The sequence below is a fragment of the Leptinotarsa decemlineata genome, unplaced genomic scaffold (genome assembly GCF_025532065.1).
Source record: "Leptinotarsa decemlineata unplaced genomic scaffold, Ldec_3_MD MMD2_P_RNA_scaffold_4, whole genome shotgun sequence".
In the NCBI taxonomy this organism is placed as follows: domain Eukaryota; kingdom Metazoa; phylum Arthropoda; class Insecta; order Coleoptera; family Chrysomelidae; genus Leptinotarsa; species Leptinotarsa decemlineata.
The window spans coordinates 4,556,849-4,583,635 of record NW_027412531.1 but is presented as its reverse complement, the minus strand read 5'-3'; the positions used below and the strand labels follow the sequence as shown (position 1 = coordinate 4,583,635).

The following is a 26,787-nucleotide window of genomic DNA, read 5'->3' as shown; positions in this document are numbered from 1 at the left end:
TTTGCGGAAGCCACACATCTCTCGCATATTTATACCCTTCGCTCTTATATCAATCACCGGGTGCGTTGGAAACGTTAGTTGGTTCTCATAAGAATGCTGCTGGTTAGTACCGGGGGTTGTTTTACTGAAAGTTTTGTGGAAGAACAGTGAAACATTTTATTTCGAATGAAATTAGAAAAGGTTATATTTTTAGGAGAGAATAATTTTGTAAAGGAAAGGTGTTGGCTTTCTACTTTTCATTCTACTTCCAAATGAAGGAGAAAAGCAATTGATTTCAAAGTGAATATTTTACAAAGATGTGTAGATCGTACATATAAATCACTTTCAAACACAAACAGAAAAAATCCTCTCGAAACAACTAATTTCATCAGTCAGAAAATTCTTACTGTACCTAGCATGTTATTCCTTTTAAAAACTGTTTGCCCCATTCACAAAAATACTCCAATTTGGCAGCAAATAATGACAGACGTTACCACAGGAGAGGAAGTCGGAATATAAACTTACCAATCCCAAAATCAACAATTACAAAATTATCTTTGATATACGAGAGCAAAAAAAATACAACCACCTTCCAATGTGCTACAGGGCAATAGCAATTTTTTTTTAATCAGAAAATTAGTTAAAGGAGTACTTCTGCAAAAAGCCTACTATGACTCAAAGGAATATCACGATGATGTTTTTTAACTCTTAGTAGGTATTCAAGATGCTTACTTACATATCTGTAAAGCTTTATTCATTTATTATCTGTAATGATTTATACACCGTAACTCACGGTCGATGGTAGGTTGGACGTTTCTGGAAAACGCAAAGCATGATTTTTCTGAAAATTTCACCTCTCACATTTCCTTACCTGTTCTATCGATCTAAAATATTTTCAGCATTGCGGCGTTGCCACTTCCATCAAAAAGTCCTAGCAACTTTATTTTTAATTGCTCTGGTATTTTATTACTTTTTTGTTAATAATGTCCTATACCTATCTCTATCTGTTTTCGAAATAGAAAATAAATCATGCTAAATGTGGTCCAAAACATAGCCTTAATTGAAATTAAGTACATCAGCACTCTCAATTCAATAAAAGTTGATATTTTGATGCTAGTTTGGACAAACTCGAAATATTCAAATAACACCAAGAAATCGACTCCATATCATACAGGGCGTGCTAAAATTACTATTATTTCCATTGTGCATAAAAGTAGTCAAAAGTTCAATTTTTAAAATAGAACCCCCTGTATATTACTCGGTGAATTGAAAGATGGTGAAAAATGTTTCAAGACGATATATTATGTCCCTATACCTAAATCGTCAAGTTTTCTCAAAAAAGTCGCTTCTTCTAGAAACATTATTTTTTTTTAGAATTTGGATTTAGGTAGCAGTGGAATTATCAAGCTTATAGCAGTTCGGTTACTATTATAAGTAATTAACAAAGAGTTATCGACGGTGTTTCGAATCATCTTCCAAAATGAATGCAACTATCGATTATTCAAACGAAGTTCTTATGAAATTATTTATTATACACATGAACAAAGTGATCAAATCATTGTCAGAACGTGTAAAAAATTCAACCAAATGTATCCTGAATCAACACCAATGAACGAGAGGAAGTTTGTGAGGTTACAAAATAACTTCCTTAACTATGGCTCAAAGTATCCAGGGAACAACTGTACCAAAAATCAGTCATTTCTAGGTGAAAAGTAAGATTTTGTGGGCTAAAACATGTGAAAGTACAGACAATAACAGAATAGGATGATACAAAATAACAAAATTGTAAACAAAACATCACATTTTCACAATAAATGCTGAAAATGTTGTCCATTACATTCTAAACACTTAAAAATGTTTTTTTGTACGCGACTTGTGGATGCTTTTTCAATTTCCTGGGGATCCAGATCTTCAATACTCCGCATTATTCGCTGTCGCAATTCTTCTTTGGTAGGCACTGGAGTACTGTATACCCTTTCTTTTGAAACACCCCATAAAAAAACTCAAGTGGCGTGAGATCGGGTGATCTCGGTGGCCAATCCCACGGCCCTGGGTGGAATGAGCTGGCGCTCCGTCCAGTTGAAACCACGAATTCCTATATTCCTCTAAAGGCAAATTTTCAAGAAAATCGGTTACAGTCGTCCCTAATATTTGGAGATATCTCTCTGCATTCAGTGTGTCTTCATGAATAAAAAAGAAAATTTTATTTTTCTTCAGAATACAGAAAACATTCAGGTCAAATTTTTCTTGAAAACCCATTTCTTTTGTAACATGAGGATTATGATCAGCCCAAAAATTTTTATTCCTTTTATTGAAAATACCATCTCTCGTAAATTTTTATTCGTCGCTCCAAATTATTTTTGACAAAAATTCTCCATATTCCTGTGCATGAAACAGAAGGGATTCACAAAAATGCATTCTACGTTCGAAGTCTTCTGCTTTTAGAGCTTGAACTTTGGTAAATTTATACGGAAGCATTCCGTGATTTTTCAAAATTCGTTGTACTGAAGCATGTGATACACCTGAATCTTTTTCTGCACTGCGAATGGAAGCTTCTGGATATGCATAAAAATATGCCAAAACCTTAACAGTATTGTTCTCATTTGAAGTAACAGGTTTTGGTAATGTTGAAGGCGCATTTAACATGGAGCCATAGTTAAGGAAATTATTTTGTAATCCTACAAACTTCCTCTCGTTCATTGGTGTTGATTCAGGATACATTTGGTTGAATTTTCTACAAGTTCTGGCAATGATTTGATCACACTGTCCGTTTATAATGAATAATTGCATAAGAACTTCGTTTGAATAATGAATATTTGCATTCATTTTTGGCGATTTTTTGAAACACCGTCAATTACCATTTATCAATTACTTATAAAAGTCACCATACTGTCATAAGCTTGATATTTCCACGGCTACCTAGAAATCAAATTCTTAAAAAATTAGTTTTTGTACAAGTGTTATTGAAAATCTCTTTGATAGGAACACTTCAATCAGAACACCTACCAAAAAATCATTTAGAAAAGTTCACATATACAGTTCGTACTATTGGTAATATTAAATCCCTGTGAAGTTACTGACTATGACGAAGTAGTATTCAGTCCAACTGTAGAAAATCCTTCATGACTAACCAATAATCCACCTTAAAATAACGTGAGTTGGCGTATGTAGTTGTAACATATGCCTTGTAATTCAAAGATCGTGTGTTCAAATCCCATGGACCCTATAATTTTTTTATTATCATCAGTAACATTATATAAAAAAATGTGTATGATACATTTGTTAAAAGTGGTTTTATTTTGCTCGTGGGTTTGCTCCACTTGCTGACACTTGTTTTACAATAATCCCCACTCATGAAATAAAATGCCACTTTCGACAATTGTAGGTAAAACGTGAATAACTATTTTTCCACAAATACGGCTTTATTAAGAAAACTTGAAGATATAGGTATAAGGACATGTATATCAACTTAAAGCATTTTTCACCATCTTTCAATGTATCGAGTAATATACAGGGGGTTTCATTTGAAAAAATGAACTTTCGTCTACTTTTATGCACAATGGAAATAATAGTAATTTTAGCACGCCCTGTATGATATGGAGTCGATTTCTTGGTGTTATTTGAATATTTCGAGTTTGTCGAAACTATCATCAAAATATCAACCTTTCATGAATTGAGAGTACTGATGTACTTAATTTCAATTAAGGCTATGTTTTGGACCATATTTAGCACAATTTATTTTTTATCTCGAAAACAGATAGAGATAGGTATAGGACATTATCGACAAAAAAGTATTAAAATACTAGAGCGATTCCAAAAATGTATTAATATATGGGGTGTTCCATTAAAAAAAAAGTTGATAGGACTTTTTGATGGAAGTGGCAACGCAGCAATGCTGAAAATATTTTAGATCGATAGAACAAGTAAGGAAATGTGAGAGGTGGAATTTTCAGAAAAATCATGCTTTGCGTTTTCCAGAAACGTCAAACCTACCATCGACCGTGAGTCACGCTGTATACATTTTGGTTAATTTAAAAAAAATCATAGAAATGTCTTGGCATCGTATGAGAAATTCTGGTCGACTAGTATTTGATGCAGTGATACTGCGGCCTGATATATTTTTAGTATTTTAATTATAAGAGGGAAGTTATTTATTTGGAACAAATATGTTTTTTTTCTACAAATGAGACACATTTTTTTCTTTTTGGATATAATTAATTACGTATATTATTCCACCCTCAATGGAAACATATTCGTTTGAATGTTTTTATATCCTTGTGACTACTTGCTCCAGATACTGTGACAACCATCCCCGGCCCGGGGTTAAAAGTCACACTTTTCTTTTTCCATAAGAATTTTTATATTTCCTCTATAAATGATGTTGGAGAGAAAAAGAATAATTTTTTTTAAATGTGGATAAAAATACTATCTATTGATAAAAAATGGCATTGATAATTTATTCCTGCTTCACATAATTTTCATGAGATCATGCATTGCCTCATTTCAGTACGGAACTAAAATCTCTTAGAAACAAGCCGAGATAAATATGTGGATATTCATCAGTCTTCTATCAAGGTTAATTCGCAAGTGATTGATCCACCTTCCCTTTTTTCAGTGCCGTCAATGGCCTTGGGACATTCTTACTCCCCAAATATGAGTTGCACTCCTCGTGGTTCTGGTTCCCTTTCAGTGGAAGAGCTTCATAAGGCAAGAGCCGAATCGATCCCTCTACGAAACCCTTCATCACTTGAAAGGATCGATTGCAGCTTGAGAAATGGTAGTTATGCAAATTCTGTGAAACATGTTCTTCCTTACGAATCAGTAGAATTGTCCTGAAAATCTTAAGAAGAAAATTGGATTAGATAATTTAGGAAACACTTGCTACATGAATAGCATTTCACAAGTGTTGTTTATGACGAAGAATTTCAATAACGAGGTTTTAATGATGAACGAGAACGAGAATGTTTTCCTTCACCATACTCAAACACCTGTTTATGCAGCTGCAGTTTCGTAAGAATGTATTATCTTTCCCTACAGCCGATTTCCTGGAGTCTTTGAAATTCACTAGATACTCTTTAGGACAACAAGAGAATTGTTCGGAATTCTTGGGGTTCTTGTTGAATACTCTTCGTGAGCAAAACAAAAGCAGAATCAATTCCCCTGACCGCTCTGGACTGAATAACTCTGTACAGTCTATCTCGTCTTGTGTTTGTAAATCTTTTGCTGGAAAAATCTTCACTTGTATACTTTGTAGTAAATGTTGTAAAGGTAGCAAAAACGTATGTGAATTTCTGGAACTTCAACTAACGTTTTCTGATTTGACTAATAACCATTCCGTGCAAAACTTATTGTTGAATCATCTGAAAATGGAACTTTTAACAGGTGATGATCGACTGTATTGCCAAACATGAGCCAAACTAACTGACAGTTATAAGAAAACAAGTGTAGCTGAGGCACCAGTCAATCTAATAATAACACTGATGAATCTCAAACATGACTCAACCTCTGACGGAAGCACCAAACTCTTACGAAGGTTAGAAATGAATGAACACTTCAATCTAGCAGAGCTCTATTATAATCTTCGTGCAGTCATTGTGTTCACTGTGTTTCTGCCGTTGAATCTGGTCATTATTGCGCCTTGGTCAAAGAAACGGACTAGTTTAAGTTTGACGATAGTCGTGTCACGAAGTGTTCTGGCGATATTTTGAACTTATTGGAGCCTCTGGAGACACCCTACATTTTGTTTTATGAAAGAGAGGACATTGGCAGATCTAGATCTTCAGATGATGTGTTGCTGCAGGTTTCTCCAGGTTTTCCTGCAGTTAAAAAAGCAAATGCGCCACTGGAATCAATGAAGTCGCCAGGGAGCGCCCATTAATTTTTGTTGCCGTTTTAAAATTTCATGATTTGTATTTTCGAAGTGTTAATTATAATTTGATACAATTCATAAAAATGTACACTAAAAATGCAAAAGTCAAAAAATGTGACTTCCGACTCCGGTCTCCCCTATCTGTAGAATTATCATCACAACTACGTAACGAGTGATTTTCGTTTCATATACCAAAAACTGTTTCCACGAGAACTTTTCAATTCAAGACTTCCATTGATCACAGCATAAGTTACGTTCAGGATCCTAAACATATATATGCGTCTTCTTCCACTGTTTTTGTTTTTATATACAGAGTGGTCCAACGAAAAGTATGCACCTTACTTTTCTCCTTTTTTTGTAACTTAACGCAAAAATGCTCGGACAGGTCAATTTTGCTTTTGAGGGGGACACATTTCAGATATATTTTTCTACCTGTGCCTTCAACACCCTAGCGAGGGTGAGTAACAACCCTAAAATTTTAAATGGAAAGTGGGGTCGAGTGATATATCATTTGAAAGGGCACAAAATTATCTTTCCAATGATACCTAATTTGTTGTATTCCACTCAAATATGTAGGTATTATGAAAAAAAACCACTACAACCCAGTACTTTGAAATGTGTAATTGACTTAGTAGAATCTTACTTCAGCAAGTGCTGAAAATGTGACCCATTTGCTTCCATACAATAATATATATTTTGTTCAAATCTATTCCTAACATTATGTAGCATATCAGGTGTTATACTTCTGCACTCTGCTGTAATTCGTTGGCGAAGATCTTCTATGGACTCGGGCTGCGTAGCAAAACATTTATTTTTCAAATGTCCGCAAAGGAAAAAGTCTAAAGGCGATAAATCAGGTGACCTGGCAGGTCATTCGCTGGGGCCTCTCCTTACAATCCACCGTCCAGGAAACCGGTCATCTAAAAACTCTCTTACCGGAGCAACATAGTGAGGAGGTGCTCCATCTTGCTGGAAATGAAGCCGATCATCATTATGATTTTGGTCATTTTCAATTATTTCTGTTATTAGAGGATCAATTGTATCTTCAAGCATGTTTAGGTAGACCTCACCAGTTAAATTCCCAGGAATAAAGTGTCCCTACGATATGACTACCTGATATGCCACAGAGACATTGATTTTTTGAGGGTACTGGGTATGGACCTCTCGGAATGAGTGTGGGTTACTGTCATCCCAGTAACGGCAATTATGCATATTCACAGCTTCATTAAAAAAAATGTACTCTCATCGGAAAAGCACGTGTTGAATGATAGGTGCGGATCATCAATTAGTAGCTGGCTCACTTGTTCACAAAATTGCAGCCTTCTATCAGGACCATCTTCATTGAGTTCCTGTACGAATTTAATTTTGTACGGATGAAATTTATAGGCTTTTAATATCCTATTATGGACGAACGTGAGACACCTGAGGCTGCAGCAAGCTGACGGGTACTTTGAGTATGATCCACTTCAACATGTCCCAAAACAGCGACTTTCACTGCTTCATTTCTGATCGGTTTCCGTGGCTGGGGTTTCACATTACAGACAGATCCGGTATCGACAAACTTTTGGACTAACTTGGTAACGTACGAATCATTCAGATTTTTCCCGGGATGACTGTTATTAAAGAGGCGAGCAGTAAGTCTAGCACAACTATTATGTTGATAATAAAGTTTAACAATTTCAACTCGTTCAGAAATGGAATAAACCATTTTTACAGTAAAGTTGAAATAATTTCAAAAGCAACCGAACTGAATCAATGAACGTTTGCCTAAATTCTTTTCGTACACTTGTATGCTGTTGTTATTTGAACCAAAAAACGCACGAGAGAAATTGAGGAATGTAGTAGTGATAAAAATGCTGTTTTTCCACATTTTCATTAACACCAAAAATGTCGAGTAAATGTTCTTGCTTTTTTTATAACTATTCAAGTAAATACAACAAATTAGGTATCATTGGAAAGAGAATTTTGTGCCCTTTCAAATGATATATTACTCGACCCCAATTTCCATTTAAAATTTTGGGGATGTTACTCACCCTCGCTAGGGGGTTGAAGACACAGGTAGAAAAATACATCTGAAATGTGTCCCCCTCAAAAGCAAAATTGACCTGTCCGAGCATTTTTGCGTTAAGATACAAAAAAAAGAGAAAAGCAAGGTGCATACTTTTCGTTGGACCACTCGATATACTTTTCTACTACTACCACAACTGGTTGAAAGTATTTACAAATGAGGCAGAAGAATGTAGTTCGTCCATTTCACACTTGATAGACCGAAAAGCAAACAGCACAGATGGTCCTTCACAGGGATATATAAACCACTTAGCAATCGGAGATCGGGGGATGAGTTATCTTAGGCTAGTTCGTCTTGATTCAGTAGCTCTAGGGTCTACCTAATGTGCGGGAAACAAACTGAGAACTGAGCCGCCGGTTAAATAACGAAGGAGAAATTGTATTTTAGAGTAGTGTTTTTCAATATGAAATGTTTTGAAAAAGTTGTTCCGTATTTCACTAGAAACCATTTCAACTGAAATTTATTTTTCAGGAGACCTCCAACACTATTAACCAGAAATGGCGATTGACAAAAATGTTTCTGAATTCCATAATGTTATCAATGATGAATGTGATTGGCGGGACGGTAGCTGGTTGAGTTGGCATGGCTCATTCAATCGAACGCTATATGAAACGGTGGTTCAATCCCTAAGTGGCCAGACGATCGTTTTTCGCTGATTATTGTGATTAGTTTAAAGTACTACTATAAGAATGTTTTGTGGAAGCAATAAACCAAATAATACATTTCAGATCCCTAAGTTGTTAAAAGTCCCTATTATTGTTTTTTTATTTTTTCAAATTCTGTATTATAGGCATATTCCATAATGTTAGGTAGAACAACTCAGTAATTTAGAATTATTAATTTGAACTTCGCCTTTGACGTCAGCCTTAGGATCATTAATGTTCCAAATGTAAAAAAATCTATGTGTATCCTAGATTGACAGAATAAGACACTTTATTACACACACACACACACACATATATATATATATATATATATATATATATATATATATATATATATATATATATATATGTGTATATATATATATATATATGTGTGTGTGTGTGTGTGTGTCTAGGGATATTTTTAACCCTTGAGTGCACGGGTTGGGTCTGACATACACAGCCTATTACGTTTGAGCGCTCCCCTCTTGAACGCGGCTCATATGATTGCCGTCTTCTACAGTACCTTCCTATCTTCAATAGACCTTTATATCCTGAGAAGTTTGTTTCGCTTGCACTTTTAGTTCCCGCTAATTCAGACCATCGGTGTATATCAACCCAACCCGTGCCTTCGTGGTAAGATTTTTTTCAAACTCATTTTGATGAAATGTATTGAATTGCTTATTTCACAGCTTTCATGATGAATGATCCCTACGAAAGTGAGATACGAGAGTTGCAATTTATGTTTGATGAAGTGTTGACTGACGAAGAAGTCAAATCTGATGATGATTCTGAGACGGATGATATGGAGATGTTGGAGGATAGAACAAACATTATAAGTACTCATGAAACAGATTCAGAACAGGAGCTGAGTATGGATGATGAAGAGGAAGAAATTATTGTTGATATGGATCAACGTCGTGGTATACATTGTCACCTGTCTTATTATGGAAAAACTGGTTTTCAATGGAATAAGTGCTGCTTTCCAAAGAATGTTCGAACTAGGCAACATAATCTGATAAAAAAGCTGCCAGGTGTTATTGGCGTTGCAAAAAACTCAAAAACTGCAATGGAAACTTGGAAGCTATTTTTTTCGGATAACTTAGTACAGAAAATAGTTGAATATACCAATCAGTTCATTGAAAAAGTAGCTCATTCATATAAAGATAAATACGACGGACGTTACACAGATATAACGGAAATCAAAGCACTAATCGGCCTGTTATATTAAACTGGTGTCCATAAAGGAGATCGAACCACTATTTACGAATTATGGGCAACAGATGGTACTGGTCTGGAGATATTCCCAGAAGTTATGGCTAAAAGAAGATTCCGCTATAAGATGGTTACACTTTGATGATGTCGATACACGTGAAGAGAGGAAAAAACCGACAATCTTGCACCTATTAGGGAATTGTTTGAGGAAGTAAATGGAAAATTCAGAAATCATTACTCGCCAGGAGAATACGTCACGATTGATGAAATGCTATTAGCCTTCCGTGACCGATGTGCCTTCCGAATGTACATACCTAATAAACCTGCAAGATATGGAATAAAAATATATTCGCTTGTAGATGCTAGGATGTATTATACGTTCAACATAGAAGTGTATACAGGAACCCAACCAGCTGGACCATACCAAGTGAGCAATAAATCTCTTGATGTTGTTGTCAGAATTACAGAGCCCATCCATGATAGCAAAAGAAACATTACGATGGATAATTGGTTTACCTCTATCCCCTTAGCACAATCACTATTAACTGATCATAAATTGACTCTTCTGGGAACTTTACGCAAGAATAAAGTGCAAATTCCACCAGAATTTCTAACAGTGCGAAGACCTGCTAAAACTAGTATGTTTGCTTTCACTAAAGACATGACTTTAGTATCTTATAAACCGAAAAAAAATAAATCAGTTGTATTACTGTCTACTATGCATCATGACGATAAAATCGACGAAAGTACTGGAGAATAAATAAGCCAGAAATGGTCACCCTGTATAATGCGACAAAAGCAGGGGTAGATTGTGTGGATCAAATGTTGGCATCATACGATGTATCAAGAAATACCAGGAGATGGCCAATGACAATATTTTATTCCTTACTCAACGTCAGTGCAATAAATTCGTTCATGATATATAGGACCAACAATAAGGATATGGTTAAGGATATGGAAAATACCTGAAACAACTAGGAATGAGTTTAGTTACGGAACAGCTAAAGAGAAGAGCTATTGACAAACATATATCAAGAGATGTAAGGCTGAAAGCTGCGAATTTTAGTGGACAGAGTTTGTTTGAGCAAGCAGATCCACTACAAGGAACATATCGAAGATGTATCTTTTGCCGAAATCGCAAAACAAGATTTTTCTGTCACATCTGTAAAAAAATGATTTGTATGGAACATTCCAAGCATACATGCCCAGACTGCGCTCAAAATTAACGTTCCGAATCCATGTACCACATAATTTTTCTTCACTTTGTATATTTTCATGAATTTTCTTTTATGTTACATTTTGTATGTAAAACATGAAGTATATCGGAATACTTGTTTTTGGTTAATAGTGAGAGTAACAATAAACATAATTTTGCATGAACAGTATCAATTCATTTCATTTGAAAAAATAATGATAATAACAAATGTGTGTATCTCAGACCCAACCCGTCCTTTCTTGGTATATTTTTTCATCCGTTTACTCAAGGGTTAAAAATGGCAATAATTTTTTTTAGATCGCTTTAGGGAAAAAAATTGACGGGTGATTATTAAACGAATGTAACTTACAACAAAATTTATTAAATGGTCAAAAATACTGAGTGCGCATATAAGCAAAACTAAAAAAAAAATATGGCTCTTCTTTGGCACCCCGAAAAAAAATCATAATACAAAAAAAATTGGAATCAGTACAAAGTATGGCCTCCACGCTGGTTTATTACGGCCCTACATCTATCGTGCATCGACAAAATGAGATTGTCAATGTCTTGTTGAAGTACATTTGCCCATTCAGCGATTAAAACCTCTCTCAATTGAAACGTTGTGTGAATGTTCCCCATATGCGGAGTAATTCTTCGTTGAAGCATGTCCCACACATGCGCGATGGGATTCAGGTCCGGTGATTGTGCTGTCCATGGCAATACATCAACTCCTTCGTTGGTGAGCCAGTCAGTCACTAGACGCGCGACATGTGGACGAGCATTATCGTGCATTAGGTGGAAGTTTTCATCAACAGCACCAGCAAACGGACGGACGATAGGTAGAAGAATGGTGTCGAGGTACTGTCGAGCTGTGAGGGAGCGATTTGGAAAAACGAGATCGGTTCTGCCGCCGATCATGATTCCGCCCCATAGCATTACTGTACCACCTCTGTATGTGTGAACTTCCTGGACGTGTCTCAAACGTTCATTATTTCCAGGTCGTCTCCACAGTCTTACTCAACGAGAATCTGGATGAAATCCAAATCTGGATTCGTCTGTAAACAAAACTGTGGCCCAATCATTTGCACCCCAGTTTTGATGTTCTTGACACCACTCTAATCTTCTACCGCGATTGCCTCTCGACAAAGGTGGACATCTAAGTGGCCTTCTGTTGTGGAGATCTGCTTCATGCAGTCGATTTCTGACAGTATCACGACCAATGGTTACCTGGTGCGTCTGCTGCAGCGCCCACGCTTTTTCCACAATAATACTAGTGTTTTCTGTTCGTTATTGTTTTTAGCTTTTTTTTTTAATTATTTTCAACTTTTAAGTTCGATATTCTTTAAAAGCGTGTTTTTTTAGTCGTTTTAAACTATATTAATTTCATCTAAACTTTGGAATCATTCAGCCGTATATTGTTTAGAAAAATGACCATTGATATTTTCCGATTCCGGGGAGGGAGCCTGAAAATCAGCTACCAAGCCCAAGGCAGCAGGCGCGCAAAGGAGGGTTACAAATAAGGCAGCAAGCGCGCGTGTTAATAAAAGAAACCTTTTTTTTTTAATGAAGAAATACATGTACAACGCCATCTGCCCGCGAATAGATCAAGCAATAATGTCGATAAATTTTGTCAAATGCAGTTGCCGAGCATGCAAACAGAAATAAATGGAGAGTTACATACAAACAAACTGACAAACAAAGATAGATACATACCAGGTGAAGCTAATAAAAGCGTGTTAATTAATGATAAAAAAAGGAATGCGCGCTATGTAGCACTGGAAAATGAAGCATTCGTATTCAAATAAAATATATGAAGCTTTTGTTGAGTTTCATTTGAAATATAACCAGAATCGTTATAATTGCACTCCCAATAATCGATGATTTTATATTGATGTCGATGTCTACATATCACTGATGAAAAAGTTGTAACGTTAATTCCCACAATTTTCATTCGGTGGTGAGGCATATTAAAAAATCAAGTTTACCTATATTAAAATACAAACAAAATGTCTGTACGCAAACAGAGAAACTCTACAGATATTCAACTGTCCTTTGTGCCTCTCGTTCCCGGAATTTTCACATAATACTTGGTATAAAGGAACTTCCGTGAGCAACAACTCTCTTGACAGGCCGTCGAATGCTACCAATCAGTCCAATGGGCTGAGTTAACTTGACCGAACACCTTCGGAATTTTGAAATGTTTACTTTGGACTGAAGAGGTTAATTGTGCGTCCACCTCCACTATTCACTACGAATTCGATGGGATGAATCGGAGAACAGGGATGAATGAAGCGAATGGCGAATTTAATTATGGCAAGGAAATCGCCTGAAATAATATTTGGACAGACGCTGTGAGGTAGCGTTAAAGGATTCCTTGTAATAATAATGGAAGGAAGCGGTTTTCTGATGGGTAGTATTGTGGAGAGAGTAACTTAGCTCTTATTATTTCAGTAATTTTGAGATGAGTCATAAATCTCAATTATATAACTCAACTAGATCCTTAAATTTATTATATTTCTCAATTCGGGAACAAACAAGTTGGAATTAATAGCTCAGGAACACCAAAGCTCTATCAATGTAATTGTGGAGTTGCATAATAAAGCCTATTTCAGATAAGAAAGTACATGAAGAAGAAAGGTTGATTTTGGATGAGGTTTACACTTCTGATAAAAAAAAATAAGTCAAAGTCAAAATATGCTTTATTGTCTGAGGATTCATATCTTATTGACAAAGCTTGGTTGAAATAATTAAATAAAAAAACAAACAAACAAAATTACACATATTGGTTATCGCTGCTTAGTCAGATAAAACTATACACTATAAAATAATATACAATTTCAAATAGATACTGAATATATGTATATGTAACAAAATAGGACGGAAAATAACAGAAACAGTTTGTATTTACTTATCGCAATTCAACACTTCAGGAGAATAGCCAGTAATAATGTATTTTACATTAACTGTAAGTCAGGCACAAGTCAATCAATCAATCAATCCTGCTTTATTGTCCGAGAAATCCTTATTGACAAAACTAGTGAAACTTTATGAAGTCAACAATGTTGAAGTTTTAAAAAAAATATTAGAATATACGGTGAACAATCATTATAGGGTTAAAAATGTACATAAACGAATACACATAAATGAAACAATATACAGGTAATTAATAAATAAATCATTACAGATATGTAAGCATCTGAAATACTAACTAACTAACATCATCGTTAATATTCCTTTAAGTCATAGTAGGATTTATGCAGAAGTACTTCTTTAACTGATTTTCTGAATTTTTTAAAATTTGCTATTGTCCTATAGCACATTGGAAGGTGGTAGTATATTTTCTTGCTCTCATATATCAAAGAAAATTTTGTAATTGCTGATTTTGGGATTGGCAAGGGTAAATTTCGACTTCCTCTCGTGTGGTAACGTCTGTTATTATTTGCTTACTGAGTTGGAGTATTTTTTGTGAATTAGTCAAACGGTTTCTAAAAGGAATAAACAAGGTACAGTAAGAATTTGCTGACTGATGAAAAGTGGTTTGCAGTGGTCTTGTGATTTTGCTCTACATATTTGTTGTGGAATTGGCCGCGGTGGTTTTGCGCCCGGCTCACGATCGGAAGACCGTGGGTTCGATTCTCGCCTCGACCTGATATTTTTCTCGAGAGAACTTATCTGGTTGAAACTAAGATGATTCTGCAATCGTGTTAGGAATCACACGTTAAAAGGTAAGACCTCGTTAGTCCTTAGCTCGCAGAAGTTTCTCAACTTCTGAGAGTTGTCTTTCGTATGGGGGCGACAGCTGATTAACGGAAAAACATATATTTTTTTAAACATATATGTATCTGACAGCCTTTTTGTACTGAATTTAGTGGTTGTTGACTACAAAAGCCCCAGAAGGCAATTCCATATCTCAAGTGCGACTCTATCAAGGAAAAATACACAGTTCTGGCTGAGGATTGATTGAGTTCGTTAGAAACAACTCGAACTGCATGGCAGCCACATGCTTTTTTTTTGCATAAATTTGTTATATGCAAATTTTAATTCATCATCTATAAATACCCCTAAAGAGTTTGTGTGAGTTTTATTACCTATAGCGTGATTTTCTATAAGTAAGTCATCAAAATTGAGTTTGAAGTGAACTGTTTGTTTTATTTCTGTTGAAACACAAGGAGTTTGAATCGCAACACTGTTTAAGCCTACAGAGATCCGGAGTTATGATGTCTCTGAGATTATCTTCATTTGTCCCACGCCAAAGGATCGTGGTTAGGTTGAGTTAGGTCTAAAGTGAGTGTGTCTATTCGACCCTCCACCGCAACCCGCAAAGGTTTATGGTGGCTCACACCTATTCACATTCGGCCAAATACACCCAGCTTCTTAACAAAGCCGATTAGTTTGTATGATGAGTGGTCTTTCAGGTCACATGGTAAGAGTACAGATCTGCCGAACTCTAAGAATCTGATTCGGTCCCCAGCGGGGCAGGCACAAAGTATATGCTCTGCTGTTTCATCATTTTCCAGACAGAGGCGACACACACTGTATTCCGACAGTCCAAGTCTCTGCATATTATAATTTGAATGACAGTAACCTGTAAGAAGGCCTGTTAGACATCGTAGTTCATTCCTACTGTAGTCCAACAACCGTTTGGAATCAAGCTTCGAAGAATGAATAAACGCCTTGGAGTGAGCTAATCCCGAAAGGTTCTGCCAGAAGTCCATAAATCTTCTTGCCATCCAGGTGTTCAAAGTTTGTTTGGCAAAGCCTAGAGTGATGCCAATGACAGGTTCTGGTCCAATGAAGAATATTTTCATTGACTTGTGTGTGAGGTTGGATTTATCCAACTGTGAACCAACAACTGTCTGCTCTTAATATTCCTTCTCCTGGAGGATCCAGTCCTTTCTGCTCGGGAAGAGGTTTTTATAAGGCAGTTCATAGTTGACAGTTGGAGGCATAAAGTCAGAGGTTATTTCCCGAATGCTGTGACTTCCAGTGTTTGTTTGGCAAAGCCCAAAGCAATACCAATGACAGGTTCTGGTCCAATGAAGCCGCTTGCAGCACCCTCCTTTGCAAGAGAATCAGCAGCTTCATTGCCCTCCAGGCCAGTATGGCCAGGAATCCAGACCAGAGAGAATTTGTTAAGTCTTCCTATCGAGGAGAGTCGTTTCTGGCAGTTTGTTACCAATTTAGACGTTGCTCGGTAGGAGCCAGGAGCTTCCAACGCCGCTTGACTGTCCGAGAATATTTTTATTGACTTGTAAGTGAGGTTGAATTCACCCAATCTCTCCGCACCCAATTCAATAGCGTAAATTTCGGCTTGAAATACAGTTGCATAAATTCCTAGGCAGGTAGATAACTCTGTCCTAGGTCTGCGACTGAAAACGCCTGCACCAGAACCGCCTGCCTGCACCATCTGTGAACCAACAACAATCTGCTCTTGATATTTCCTTCTCCCGGAGGATCCAGTCCTCTCTACTCGTGAATAGTACTTTATAAGGCAGTTCGTAGTTGACAGTTGGATACATAAAGTCAGAGGTCATTTCCAGAATGCTGTGACTTCCAATGTCAACCAACAGTCTGTTGCACTCTGCAATGAATTAATTTGGGCGATTGGCAATGTGTACAAGTCTGTAAGCAGTCCATCTAGCCTCTCTTTCCAGAAAAATGTGGAGAGGAGGTAGATCTAGAAGGATCTCCATGGCCGCTGACGGTGAGGTACTGATGGCACCACTGATAGCCAGACAAGCCTGTCTCTGAAAGCCAGAGAGCTTCGCTTGGGCCGTTTTCTGTAAAGCCTTCGGCCACCAAGTAATTGCACCATAAGTGATCATTGGTGTGACAATCATCACATAAATTCAATGAATTTGTTTGGGACCTAAACCCCAAGTTTACCACAAATCCTTCGACATGTCCATAGAGACGGTCTGACTTTGTGTAAAACTTTTTCCAAGTGAGCGTTCCAGGTGAGTCTTTTATCAAGGACAATGCCAAGATATTTCAACTCCGTTCCAAATGGAATGACCACACCATTGAGGGAAAGTGGCGTTAGATCGTCCAATTTCCTGTTTTTTGGTGAAGGGGATGAACACAGTTTTGCTGGAGTTGACAGACATCTGCTTCCTCAGGCACCAACTGTGAACAACGTCCAACGCGCTTTGGAGGATATTACAAGCTACCCTTCCCAACGTGGACCTTGCCAGGATGACAAGATCATCTGCATAAGCTTGCAGATCAACTTTTCTTCTAACGATGACATCAAACAGACTACCCACTAGGAGCGACCACAGCCCTGCTGTTAATGTATGTATGTTTGTATGTAACTCTCCTTGCTTGATCTACTCGCGGGCAGATGGCGTTGTATATAACCTCCTTGATATATAGACATTATTGATTGATCTATTCGCGGGCACATGGCGCTGTTCGTGACCTCCTTGATATAAATCAAACTCCCTTTACATGTATTTTTTCATTTGAAGAGAGTATTTTTTCTATTAACACGCGCGCCTGCTGCGTTATTTGTAACCCTCCTTTGCGCGCCTGCTGCCTTGGGCTTGGTAGCTGATTTTCAGGCTCCCTCTACGGAATCGGAAAATATCAATGGTTATTTTTCTAAACAATATACGGCTGATTCATCTCAAAGTTTAGGTGAAATAAGTATAGTTTGAAAAGACTAAAAAACACGCTTTTATAGCATACGAAACCGAATAAATAAATAAATATAATTTAAAAATTAAAAAACACGCTTTTAAAGAACATCGAACTGACAAGTTAAAAATATTTTTTCAATAAGCTTTAGAAAAATAACGAACGAAAAATACTAGTGTTATTGTAGAAAAAGCGTGGGCGCTTTATGCCATATTTTTTGTATATCGAACGCTCCTCGCTTTTTTCACAATGATACTAGTATTTTTGGTTCGTTATTGTTTCAAGTTTATTTGAAGAAAATATTTTTAACTTTTTAGTTCCATGTTCTTTAAAAGCGTGTTTTTTAGTTTTTCAAACTAAATTTGTTAGATAAGAAAGTACTTGAAGAAGAAAGATTGTTTCTGGATGAGGTTTACATTCCTGATGAAAGAAAAAAATTGTTGCTTACAGGTTTCTTCAACAATCAATAGTGGACGATGAACATTCACAAATTAGTATATGCTTGTGAATGGGCTTGTTTCATGATTTTTGGTTAATAGTTAACTTGATAGAAATTTCAAATTGAAAAACAGTGCACTTTGTTTCATATCTCTAAGTACCGTAGTTTTCCCGTGATTAATCATTAAAAATCGAATTTGGTAGGGTGCTGACGTCACGACCCTATTCCCGCTTCTTATACGATTGACCAATAGGAACAATAGAAATAATCAACATTGCCAAATCGTAAAATTTACGGAGCCTATAGTTATCAATTTATTTATGCAAGTGTATATGAACCCGTTAACGTTTCAATTAATGAAAAATTCTACACATAAAATGAAATGTATACAAAAAATCATGTTTGGAACTATTCATATAAAACATCATCAAATTAATGAAACTTTCATTTTGTATGACAGTGATCTCCAAGAACTGAAATTAACTATTTCAAATATTAAAAATAAGAAAACATCCGGTATTGATGAAATATCAATCCGTATTATAGAAAGTCTACCTGATGAAACATTATCAATTCTGGTTCACCTGATTAATAAATCTTTCCATATTGGTCTATTTCCTCACCAACTTAAAACCTCTGTAATAATTCCATTATTTAAAGGAGGGGACCCCGAAGTTTCAGCCAACTACCGTCCAATTGCCATCATTCCCACTATTGCGAAAATAATAGAAAAATTAGTGAAACATAGACTCCTTAACTTTTTAGAAAAGCACAAAGTTATAAGTACTGCACAATTTGGATTCCAAAATAAAAGAAATACAACTGATGCAATTTTTCACACACTTTTTGAAATTTACACTGGAATCAATGGTGGCGAAGGGGTTGCGGCAGTGTTTTGTGATCTGTCTAAAGCATTTGATTGCGTTGATCATAAAATTCTGCTGCAAAAACTTCACTACTATGGTTTCAGGGGTCTTTCCTTCCAGTGGATTCAATCATACATATCAAAAAGAAAACAAATGGTCAAAACTACAGAATGCTCGGGTATGGAAAAAGTCAATTGCGGGGTTCCTCAGGGCTCCGTCCTCGGACCAATTCTATTCCTACTTTACATAAATGATTTAACATACATCAAAATCTCGGGCAAATTCACTCTATTTGCCGATGACATCTCTATTATTTGGCATAATAAAGACACTGATGTTTTAAAAATACAAGTTGAGAACGATTTAACAAAAGTCTTCATCTGGTGTGAATCGAATCGTCTCTCATTCAATATACAGAAAACCAATTTGATGACTTTCAAATGTAATTTTGATGACTTAAATATTAACTCGAAGAATATTGGAAATATAGGTACTGTGAAAACACTGGGAATACTAATTGATGATAGACTAAAATTTGATAATCACTTGACTGTTCTTAAAAAAAAATTATCTTCTGGTTGCTATGCAGTTAGACTAATCTCTAAAGAATTAAGTTTTCCAACTGCTAAAATTGTATATTATTCATTATTTGAATCACACTTAAGATATGGCATTCCATTTTGGGGCAGTTGCTGTAATTTTCTGTTCAATAGTATATTCATTTTACAAAAACGTGCCATTAGATACATGTGTAAAGCTAAATTTCACGACCACTGTAAACCTCTATTTAAATCTCATAAAATTCTAACTGTAGTAGCATTGTATATTTTAGAAACGGTACTCATTGTAAAAAAACATTTGAATAAATTTGGTTCAAATTCTTCACATTACGTAACTCGGCAAAGTAATGACATCAAACTCCCACTGCCTACCACGTCTCTTGTATATGACTCTTTTATCTACAAAGGTGGCAAAATATATAATCACTTACCACTTGCAATAAAAACCATTGGATCCTTCTATAAATTCAAAAGAGCAGTAAAAAATCTATTATTAGACAGAGCCTATTACAGTCTGAATGAATACTTTAGTGAAATACTAGAATAATCCTTTTTTAATTTCCATATGTCGCATAGTGTTGCTCATCTTTTATTATGTATAGTTGTGTAGATTTATATAGTATTAAGTGTGACATGTTACCTTTTATTAACAAGTTTAATTGTTGTTGACATATTTTCTCTGGTATCAGTGCTATGTATATTTTATATTTTTTTTTTTTAATTTTTCAACTTTGTAACCATGATGTTATTCATGAACAATAAAGTACTTTCTCTCTCTCTATATTCTATATCTGAAATCAGTACACAAATTCGAAAAATCACAAAATATTTACCTAAACTATGATTTTATGCATTATTTAATAATGTACAGTTATGAAAATCAAAAAATATAGCAAACTGAATTGAAGAATCATTTCAAATATTCAATTTATTCTACAAGCCTCAATCTGTATAACTGGAATTTATTATGAAAAAAAAAAACGATTCCTACGTACATACCTCTTTCTGATATTGCTACTAAATTCAAGCGTTATAGGCTTGCTTGGGTAATCTGTTGAATCTTCCAAAACTTGAGAGAAAGGTTGAATGAAGTCAAGTATAGACAGAATTGATTGTATTCGAACTGATCCAACGAAAGCCTCTGAGGTAATACCCTTATTCATATGATACAATTCAATGAAGTAAAATGAAAAGCATTTTATTTTTTTGCAAAAATATTAATTCATTTTCTTTCATACTTTCAGCAACAGTATTATCTGCAGATAATACTTTCTGTGGATAATACTTGAAGTTGAAATAAAAAACTGTGTCATCAAATTCCATATTGTCGTTCTCCTGTCATTTATAGTCACTTTTTAAATGATTTCTATAAAGTCTTGGAAGAGTGGAAGGATTGTTGTTATTTCTCGTCAATACTTTCACCCATTTTTTTCTCATCATTTTATCATTTGGGAACCTAAACTCATTATATGAAACAACTCACCTATAAACCAATGCGCTTTCTGTTTTCTTGTGCCTTTCCGCATAATTAAAATCAGCACAAGAATGCATCATATTAATATTCAAATATTTTTCTGAAACACTTTTAAAACACACACAAACTGAACTCGATGAAAAAACGAATTGTTTCTACGCGAGGTATCAGCTAAGAAAAAGTTGAAACTAAATGTTGCAAAAACAAACAGAATGGATCCGATATGACATACATTTTCAATACCGAATAAACCAATTAACATACTCTGTAATTATTTATTCATTTTTTTAAAGAATTAATCCAACAAACAAATAAATATACAATAATTAGATCGCTCGAATCCACGAATTAAGCATAAAAATGGACAATAATATTTGCCTTGATAACTGATATAGTATATATATATCTAAATATGATTCTAAATAGAATTTAACGAGATGTATTTTCAAATGATTTTCGAATGCTCATGAACCCTTATAGAATAAATCAATTATGCACTCATGCCACCCACCAAAAATAAGAAATTCAACGTTACTGGTATATAATCCATATTGTCATCCAGTCAGCCAGCGCTCTCTATATTGTATGCGACAATGTGCTCTTTCTACTGTCAATGGTTTCCACACATAACTTCGTATTTTTGTTAAAATAATTTCAAAACGAATGTTGAGCCTAGTTTTGTTAAAGCTGACTTCGACTACTTACCAAGAGTCGATTTTGAAATGATCGACGAATTTTACTTGGAAAATTTGCAATACTTTGGTACCAAAGAATGAAAAATTGAAACGGTAGGTGGTATATTTAGTCGGTCCCTTTTATTTATATGACATTCATTTCAGACTTTGTTTTTTATCGAAGGATGGAAAGTTTCGATTTAATTTTTATTTTAGCTCGGCCAACTAAAAAAAACCATAGATCTCTTTAAGTTTCGTTTTTTGGAATACTGAAAAACTTTTTGTCTGGTATGAATGATCTGTTTTTACAACTAGGTATAAAACATATTTGAACATTTTGGTGGTAGTAATGGTAAAATTCAATCCAAAAATAACCTGAAAAAATATTTTTCGGAATGTAAACTAATGACACGGAATATGCAGCAAAATAGGCCTAGACCTACCTTTTACAAAAAATAATTCTTCAATTAGATAATTGTAACAGTTGTATTCACACAGAGTTGATAACAATAACAACAAAAATGGCATCTGTCGAATTGGATCATCATATCTATGATTGTATATTAAAAACCAATACACTTGGCAACTCCGCTCTAGACACGATCAATTTTATTGGTCAACAGACACGCGGCCAATTTAAATTCTTGCTTTTCGAATTGTTTTTTTTTCTGTAAATATAAAGAGATTTTGGGACCGATGAGGGTTGATAAGTATAATATACCCCTATAATATACCCCTAATATCAATGGTTATTTTTCTAAACAATATACGGCTGATTGATCCCAAAGTTTAGATAAAATAAATATAATTTAAAAAGACTGAAAAACACGCTTTTATAGCATACGAAACTAAAAAATTGAAACTAAATATAGTTTAGAAAACTAAAAAACACGCTTTTAAAGAACATCGAACTGAAAAGTTAAAAATATTTTTTTTAAATAAGCTTAAAACAATAACGAACGGAAAATACTAGAATTATTTATGAAAAAAGCAAGGGCGCTTTGTGCCATATTTTTTGTATATCAAGCGACCGTGGCTTTTTTCACAATAATACTAGTATTTTTCGTTCGTTATTGTTTTACGCTTATTTTAAAAAAATATTTTTAACTGTATAGTTCGATGTTTTTTAAAAGCGTGTTTTTTTAGTTTCTCAAACTATGCTTATTCATTAAAATTTTTGTTTTTATTATATTTTCTGAAACCAGAAACAATAAGAAGCAAGGACAAAAATATTTATATTGTTTAAAGAATATGTACGATATTTAAATAAAAAATTCAGTTACACATTTTTTCTAAATGAATTTATGTTCATTCAATAATGAAACTACTAGATATATATCAAATATTTACGTAGCTACTAACTTGAGACCTACGTTAGAGACTTTCTGATGGATTTATTAACGATGAAACTAAAAAACCAAAAAAAAAAATTGGAAATATATACGTGATACTCCAATTAATTACTCATTCGAGCAATACGTGCTTGTCAATACAACTAAAAAAATTGTAGGTAACAAAAAAAAGTTCTTTACTTTCAAAAACTGGATTAGAGTCAAAAAGAAAGTATACGCAACAGATACGAAGATGTGAAAAAGGTAACCATCGTAGGGAACAGTACAATGGTTGAAAAAATTGCATTTGTCGAGTTATACAAAGAAAACTAAAAATGGTATTTTCACGCAGAGAATTGTTATTTCAGAAAACATTAAAAAAATACAGTTTTATTATATATGAAATGTAGTAGTAGTGGTATCATCTACTTTCTTTTTCGAAAAATTTATGGAGGAGAATTCATTTCATTTATTACGATTTGACATCGAATTTTCAATCAAGGTTTTTCGGGCGTCACAATACCGACGAACGAAGTTTCTATCGTATAGCGACATAAGACATAAGTGTCGCAGTTTTGTAAAATTCACATTAAAGAGTGTTTTTTGAATACGTTATAATGGATTTTTATCAAGTATCGGTCAGTTCTATCATATTTTAGACGATTTATAGAAAGAAATTTGGTTTTGGAAATGTGGTTTTGTCACGTACGATTCATTCTCCTTAACGATTTTATTTTCCCTCAAGAATTCGTTATAAAATAAGTTGATGCTACTTTTTTTAATGAATGTCTATAAAATTATCAACTGTGATATACCACCGAATAATGATTTTATCGCTTTATCAATATTTCTAGTAAAAGAGATAGATCCGCATTCGAAACAAGTGGATGGTGGCCATTTTGACACGAAAAGTTCGATCATAAATTTATTGCTATATCGTTTAAGTACATTTCAAGAGTTTATTCGGCAAAATATCCTAATATTACAACAAATAATTTCTTCTTCATTCGTGAATGTGCCGAATGTGATAACTACATTCGCTTTTCAAAATGAGATGAAAACTATTATTAATAATAATTTTAATAATACCAACGTTTCATAACATAAGCTTCGAAAAACTAGGACCTAAAGTGTTTTCAGATATACAGGGTGTTTCAAATTCGATCCTCACCATTGGGATCTCGGAAACTATGAGAGATACGAAGTTGGTTAAATTGAAGGAAAGTTGCGCATTTACCTGATCAACAATATGCCGTTGAGAAAGTTCTGAAATCCCGAGTATATCCGGAAAAAACTGAAATTTCGGAAAATGGTTTTTATTCGAAAATAAATTGCCCTTTCACATTGCCACTTTTTCCCTGTTACATAATGGTGTTTCCTGATTTGCTTTCCAACGTTTCGTCTTCCGGCCACCATCACCAAATTTGTTTTTCATTATAGGCGCTGCATTGGAGGAAAAAATACGGAGACAGAATGGACCAGGAAACTAAAGAGAATTTCATAAATGAGGTATGTATGAGGTAAGTTAGACATTGTGTCCTTTTCAACAAAAATTAATAATTTGCAGATAAACATGAACCCGGGAAAATCTATACGTGGGATATTCAACCGAAATAACGAACTCATTTGGAGCATAAACAACCCCAGGCAGTTCCGAGAAATTCGAACTCAAGTGCGATTTAGTATTAACGTGTGAGCAGGAATTTACAAAGATACAATTTTTGGTCCTCATTAATTTGACAGAATTCTGAATGTAGAAACCTATCACCAGTTTTTTATTTTGATTTTCGAAGAGTATTTGGATGATCTACCTTTGGTTAACTATAACAATATCTAGTTTCAACATGATGGTGCCCCATCGCACAATAGCAAACGAGTATCTGATTACCTGACTGAAAGGTTTGGTAATAAATGGATAAAGAATCATAAGCCGGTGAGGTAGCCAGCAAGGTCTCCAGACTTAAGTGTTATGAATACATTCTTATGAGGTACACTGAAAATAGAGTTCATGGTCAGAGCGAATATCAAAATATTGAGGACCTTCATTCAACACAGCATTGTTAGAGAGTTCGGAAGATTGAGGAGGAGGGAAATTAATCGTGAAGTGAATAATATTCGAAGAAGGGCAGAGTTGTGTTATCATAAACAAGGTCAGCATCCTGAGCATTTGCTGTGATTTACATTTCAGTTGATTATTGTTACTTGTTCAAAGTTCTATTTTCATTGAAAATGATATTCTCCGAAATAACAATTCCATTCGAAAATAACGAAAAACAGCATATTTGGTTTTCCCCGTATAACTCGAGAAGGACAAGAGTCTCCGTACATTTTTTTCGACCGTTGTAGATATTGTTCCCGATGACAGTTAACTTTTTTCCGATTTGATCGTCTTCGTATCTGTTACGGTTTAGAATATAGCAATATTACCATATGATAAAAGAAACAACCAATTTATTATGAATATTGAATTATACAAAAAACTTTTTTTTCTATTCAGTGTTTACTCCAAACATTCGTTATGGAATTGAATCTGATATTATTCACAGAATTCCTGCCCAATATAGTATATGAAAGAAGTGAAATTTCACTTACAGAAAACACTATCTATCATCCTCAATGGCAGACATCCGATGTTTTAAAATAAGTCAATTGCCTTATTGCCTCTTCTATGTTCATATAAAAGTAGTTGTTTCAAAATAATTTTTGTTCTTGTAATTCAATGTTTAAATGAAAGTCGTTATTTCGAGAGGGCTTTTTTTCAGTTTGTGTTTGAAAGTTACTTCTTTCCATAAAATACACATCTTTGTACAGTTTATTCTGAAACTAATTTCTTTCTTCTTTTTTTAGAAGATTCCCACATTTTTTTGTATAAATAAGTAGAAAGCCAAAACCATCCTTTCCCAAGATATTAATAATAATAATAATAATCATAACAAAAAAAATAAACCATAGAAAGATATGATGAAACATAGTATGATAAATGGGCGAGGTTCAGCTATTATAGCTGCTTTTAAACCTAACCTTTCAAACTATAAAAAAGTGCAAGGTATCGTAAATAAATAATAAATTATTATAAAATAACTATAAAATAACACAATAGCGATATGGTAAAACAAAATCTGGTAAATCGAAACCTATTTGATAGCCTGAGGAAAGTGTTATAATGTTAAATTATTGACTCGTTGACATTAGAGCTTTGAGTCTTTTTTGAAGTTCTTGAGAGGTAACTGTTTGAAATCTACAGATATGGTGTTATACAATTTAGCTGCCATGTATGAGAAACTACGTGTATAAATAGCCGAATTATGATTGGATGTGAACAAGAGGTGTCGATTGCGACTGTTTTTATTGAAAGATAGTGAAATGAGTTTATCACGCAGATAGGGTGGAGTTTCGGTTTGCAATATTTTATGAGTGAAAGTTTGAAGGTTCAGTTCTCTTAGGGCATTAAGTTTCAGCCAACCTGAATTCTCAAAGGATGAGCTTATGTGATCGTATTTACGAATTCCATACGAAAATCGAATACAACTATTTTGTCTTTTCTGAAGACGCCGAGCATCAGTTTCTAGTAAAGCTGGTCCGTAAATGCTATCACAGTAGGCCAGTCTTGAGTGTATCAGAGACTCACAGAGGCTGAGTTTCAAGTTTTTAGACATTACAAGTCTGTTAGGATATAACTGCCTCAAAATATTGAAAGAAGTCTTACATACGTAATTGACATGTTTTGTGAATCTAAGTTCGGTGTCAAACCATAAACCTAAATTTTTACTTGCCTCTACAAAGGGGATAGCGTGATTATCGATGTGAATAGATAGAGATTCACGCACCGCACTT

The 26,787-nt window shown here is 34.7% G+C and overlaps 1 protein-coding gene across 5 annotated transcripts in view; it reads left to right on the top strand.

Annotated features, from left to right (window-relative positions):
* The window catches only part of LOC141487602 (uncharacterized), a 111,274-nt gene that overhangs the window by 24,857 nt on the left and 59,630 nt on the right, over nt 1-26,787 (top strand). For 2 of the 5 annotated variants that reach the window (XM_074186754.1, XM_074186756.1), the window contains 2 exons: nt 24,394-24,462; nt 24,521-24,645. The exons of 1 other annotated variant lie outside the window; for it this stretch is intronic. In XM_074186754.1, coding sequence (XP_074042855.1) covers nt 24,394-24,462; nt 24,521-24,645 — 194 coding nt within the window. The remainder of the gene's footprint in view (nt 1-24,393; nt 24,463-24,520; nt 24,646-26,787) is intronic. 2 more of the 5 variants (XM_074186753.1, XM_074186755.1) reach the window with 1 other exon arrangement.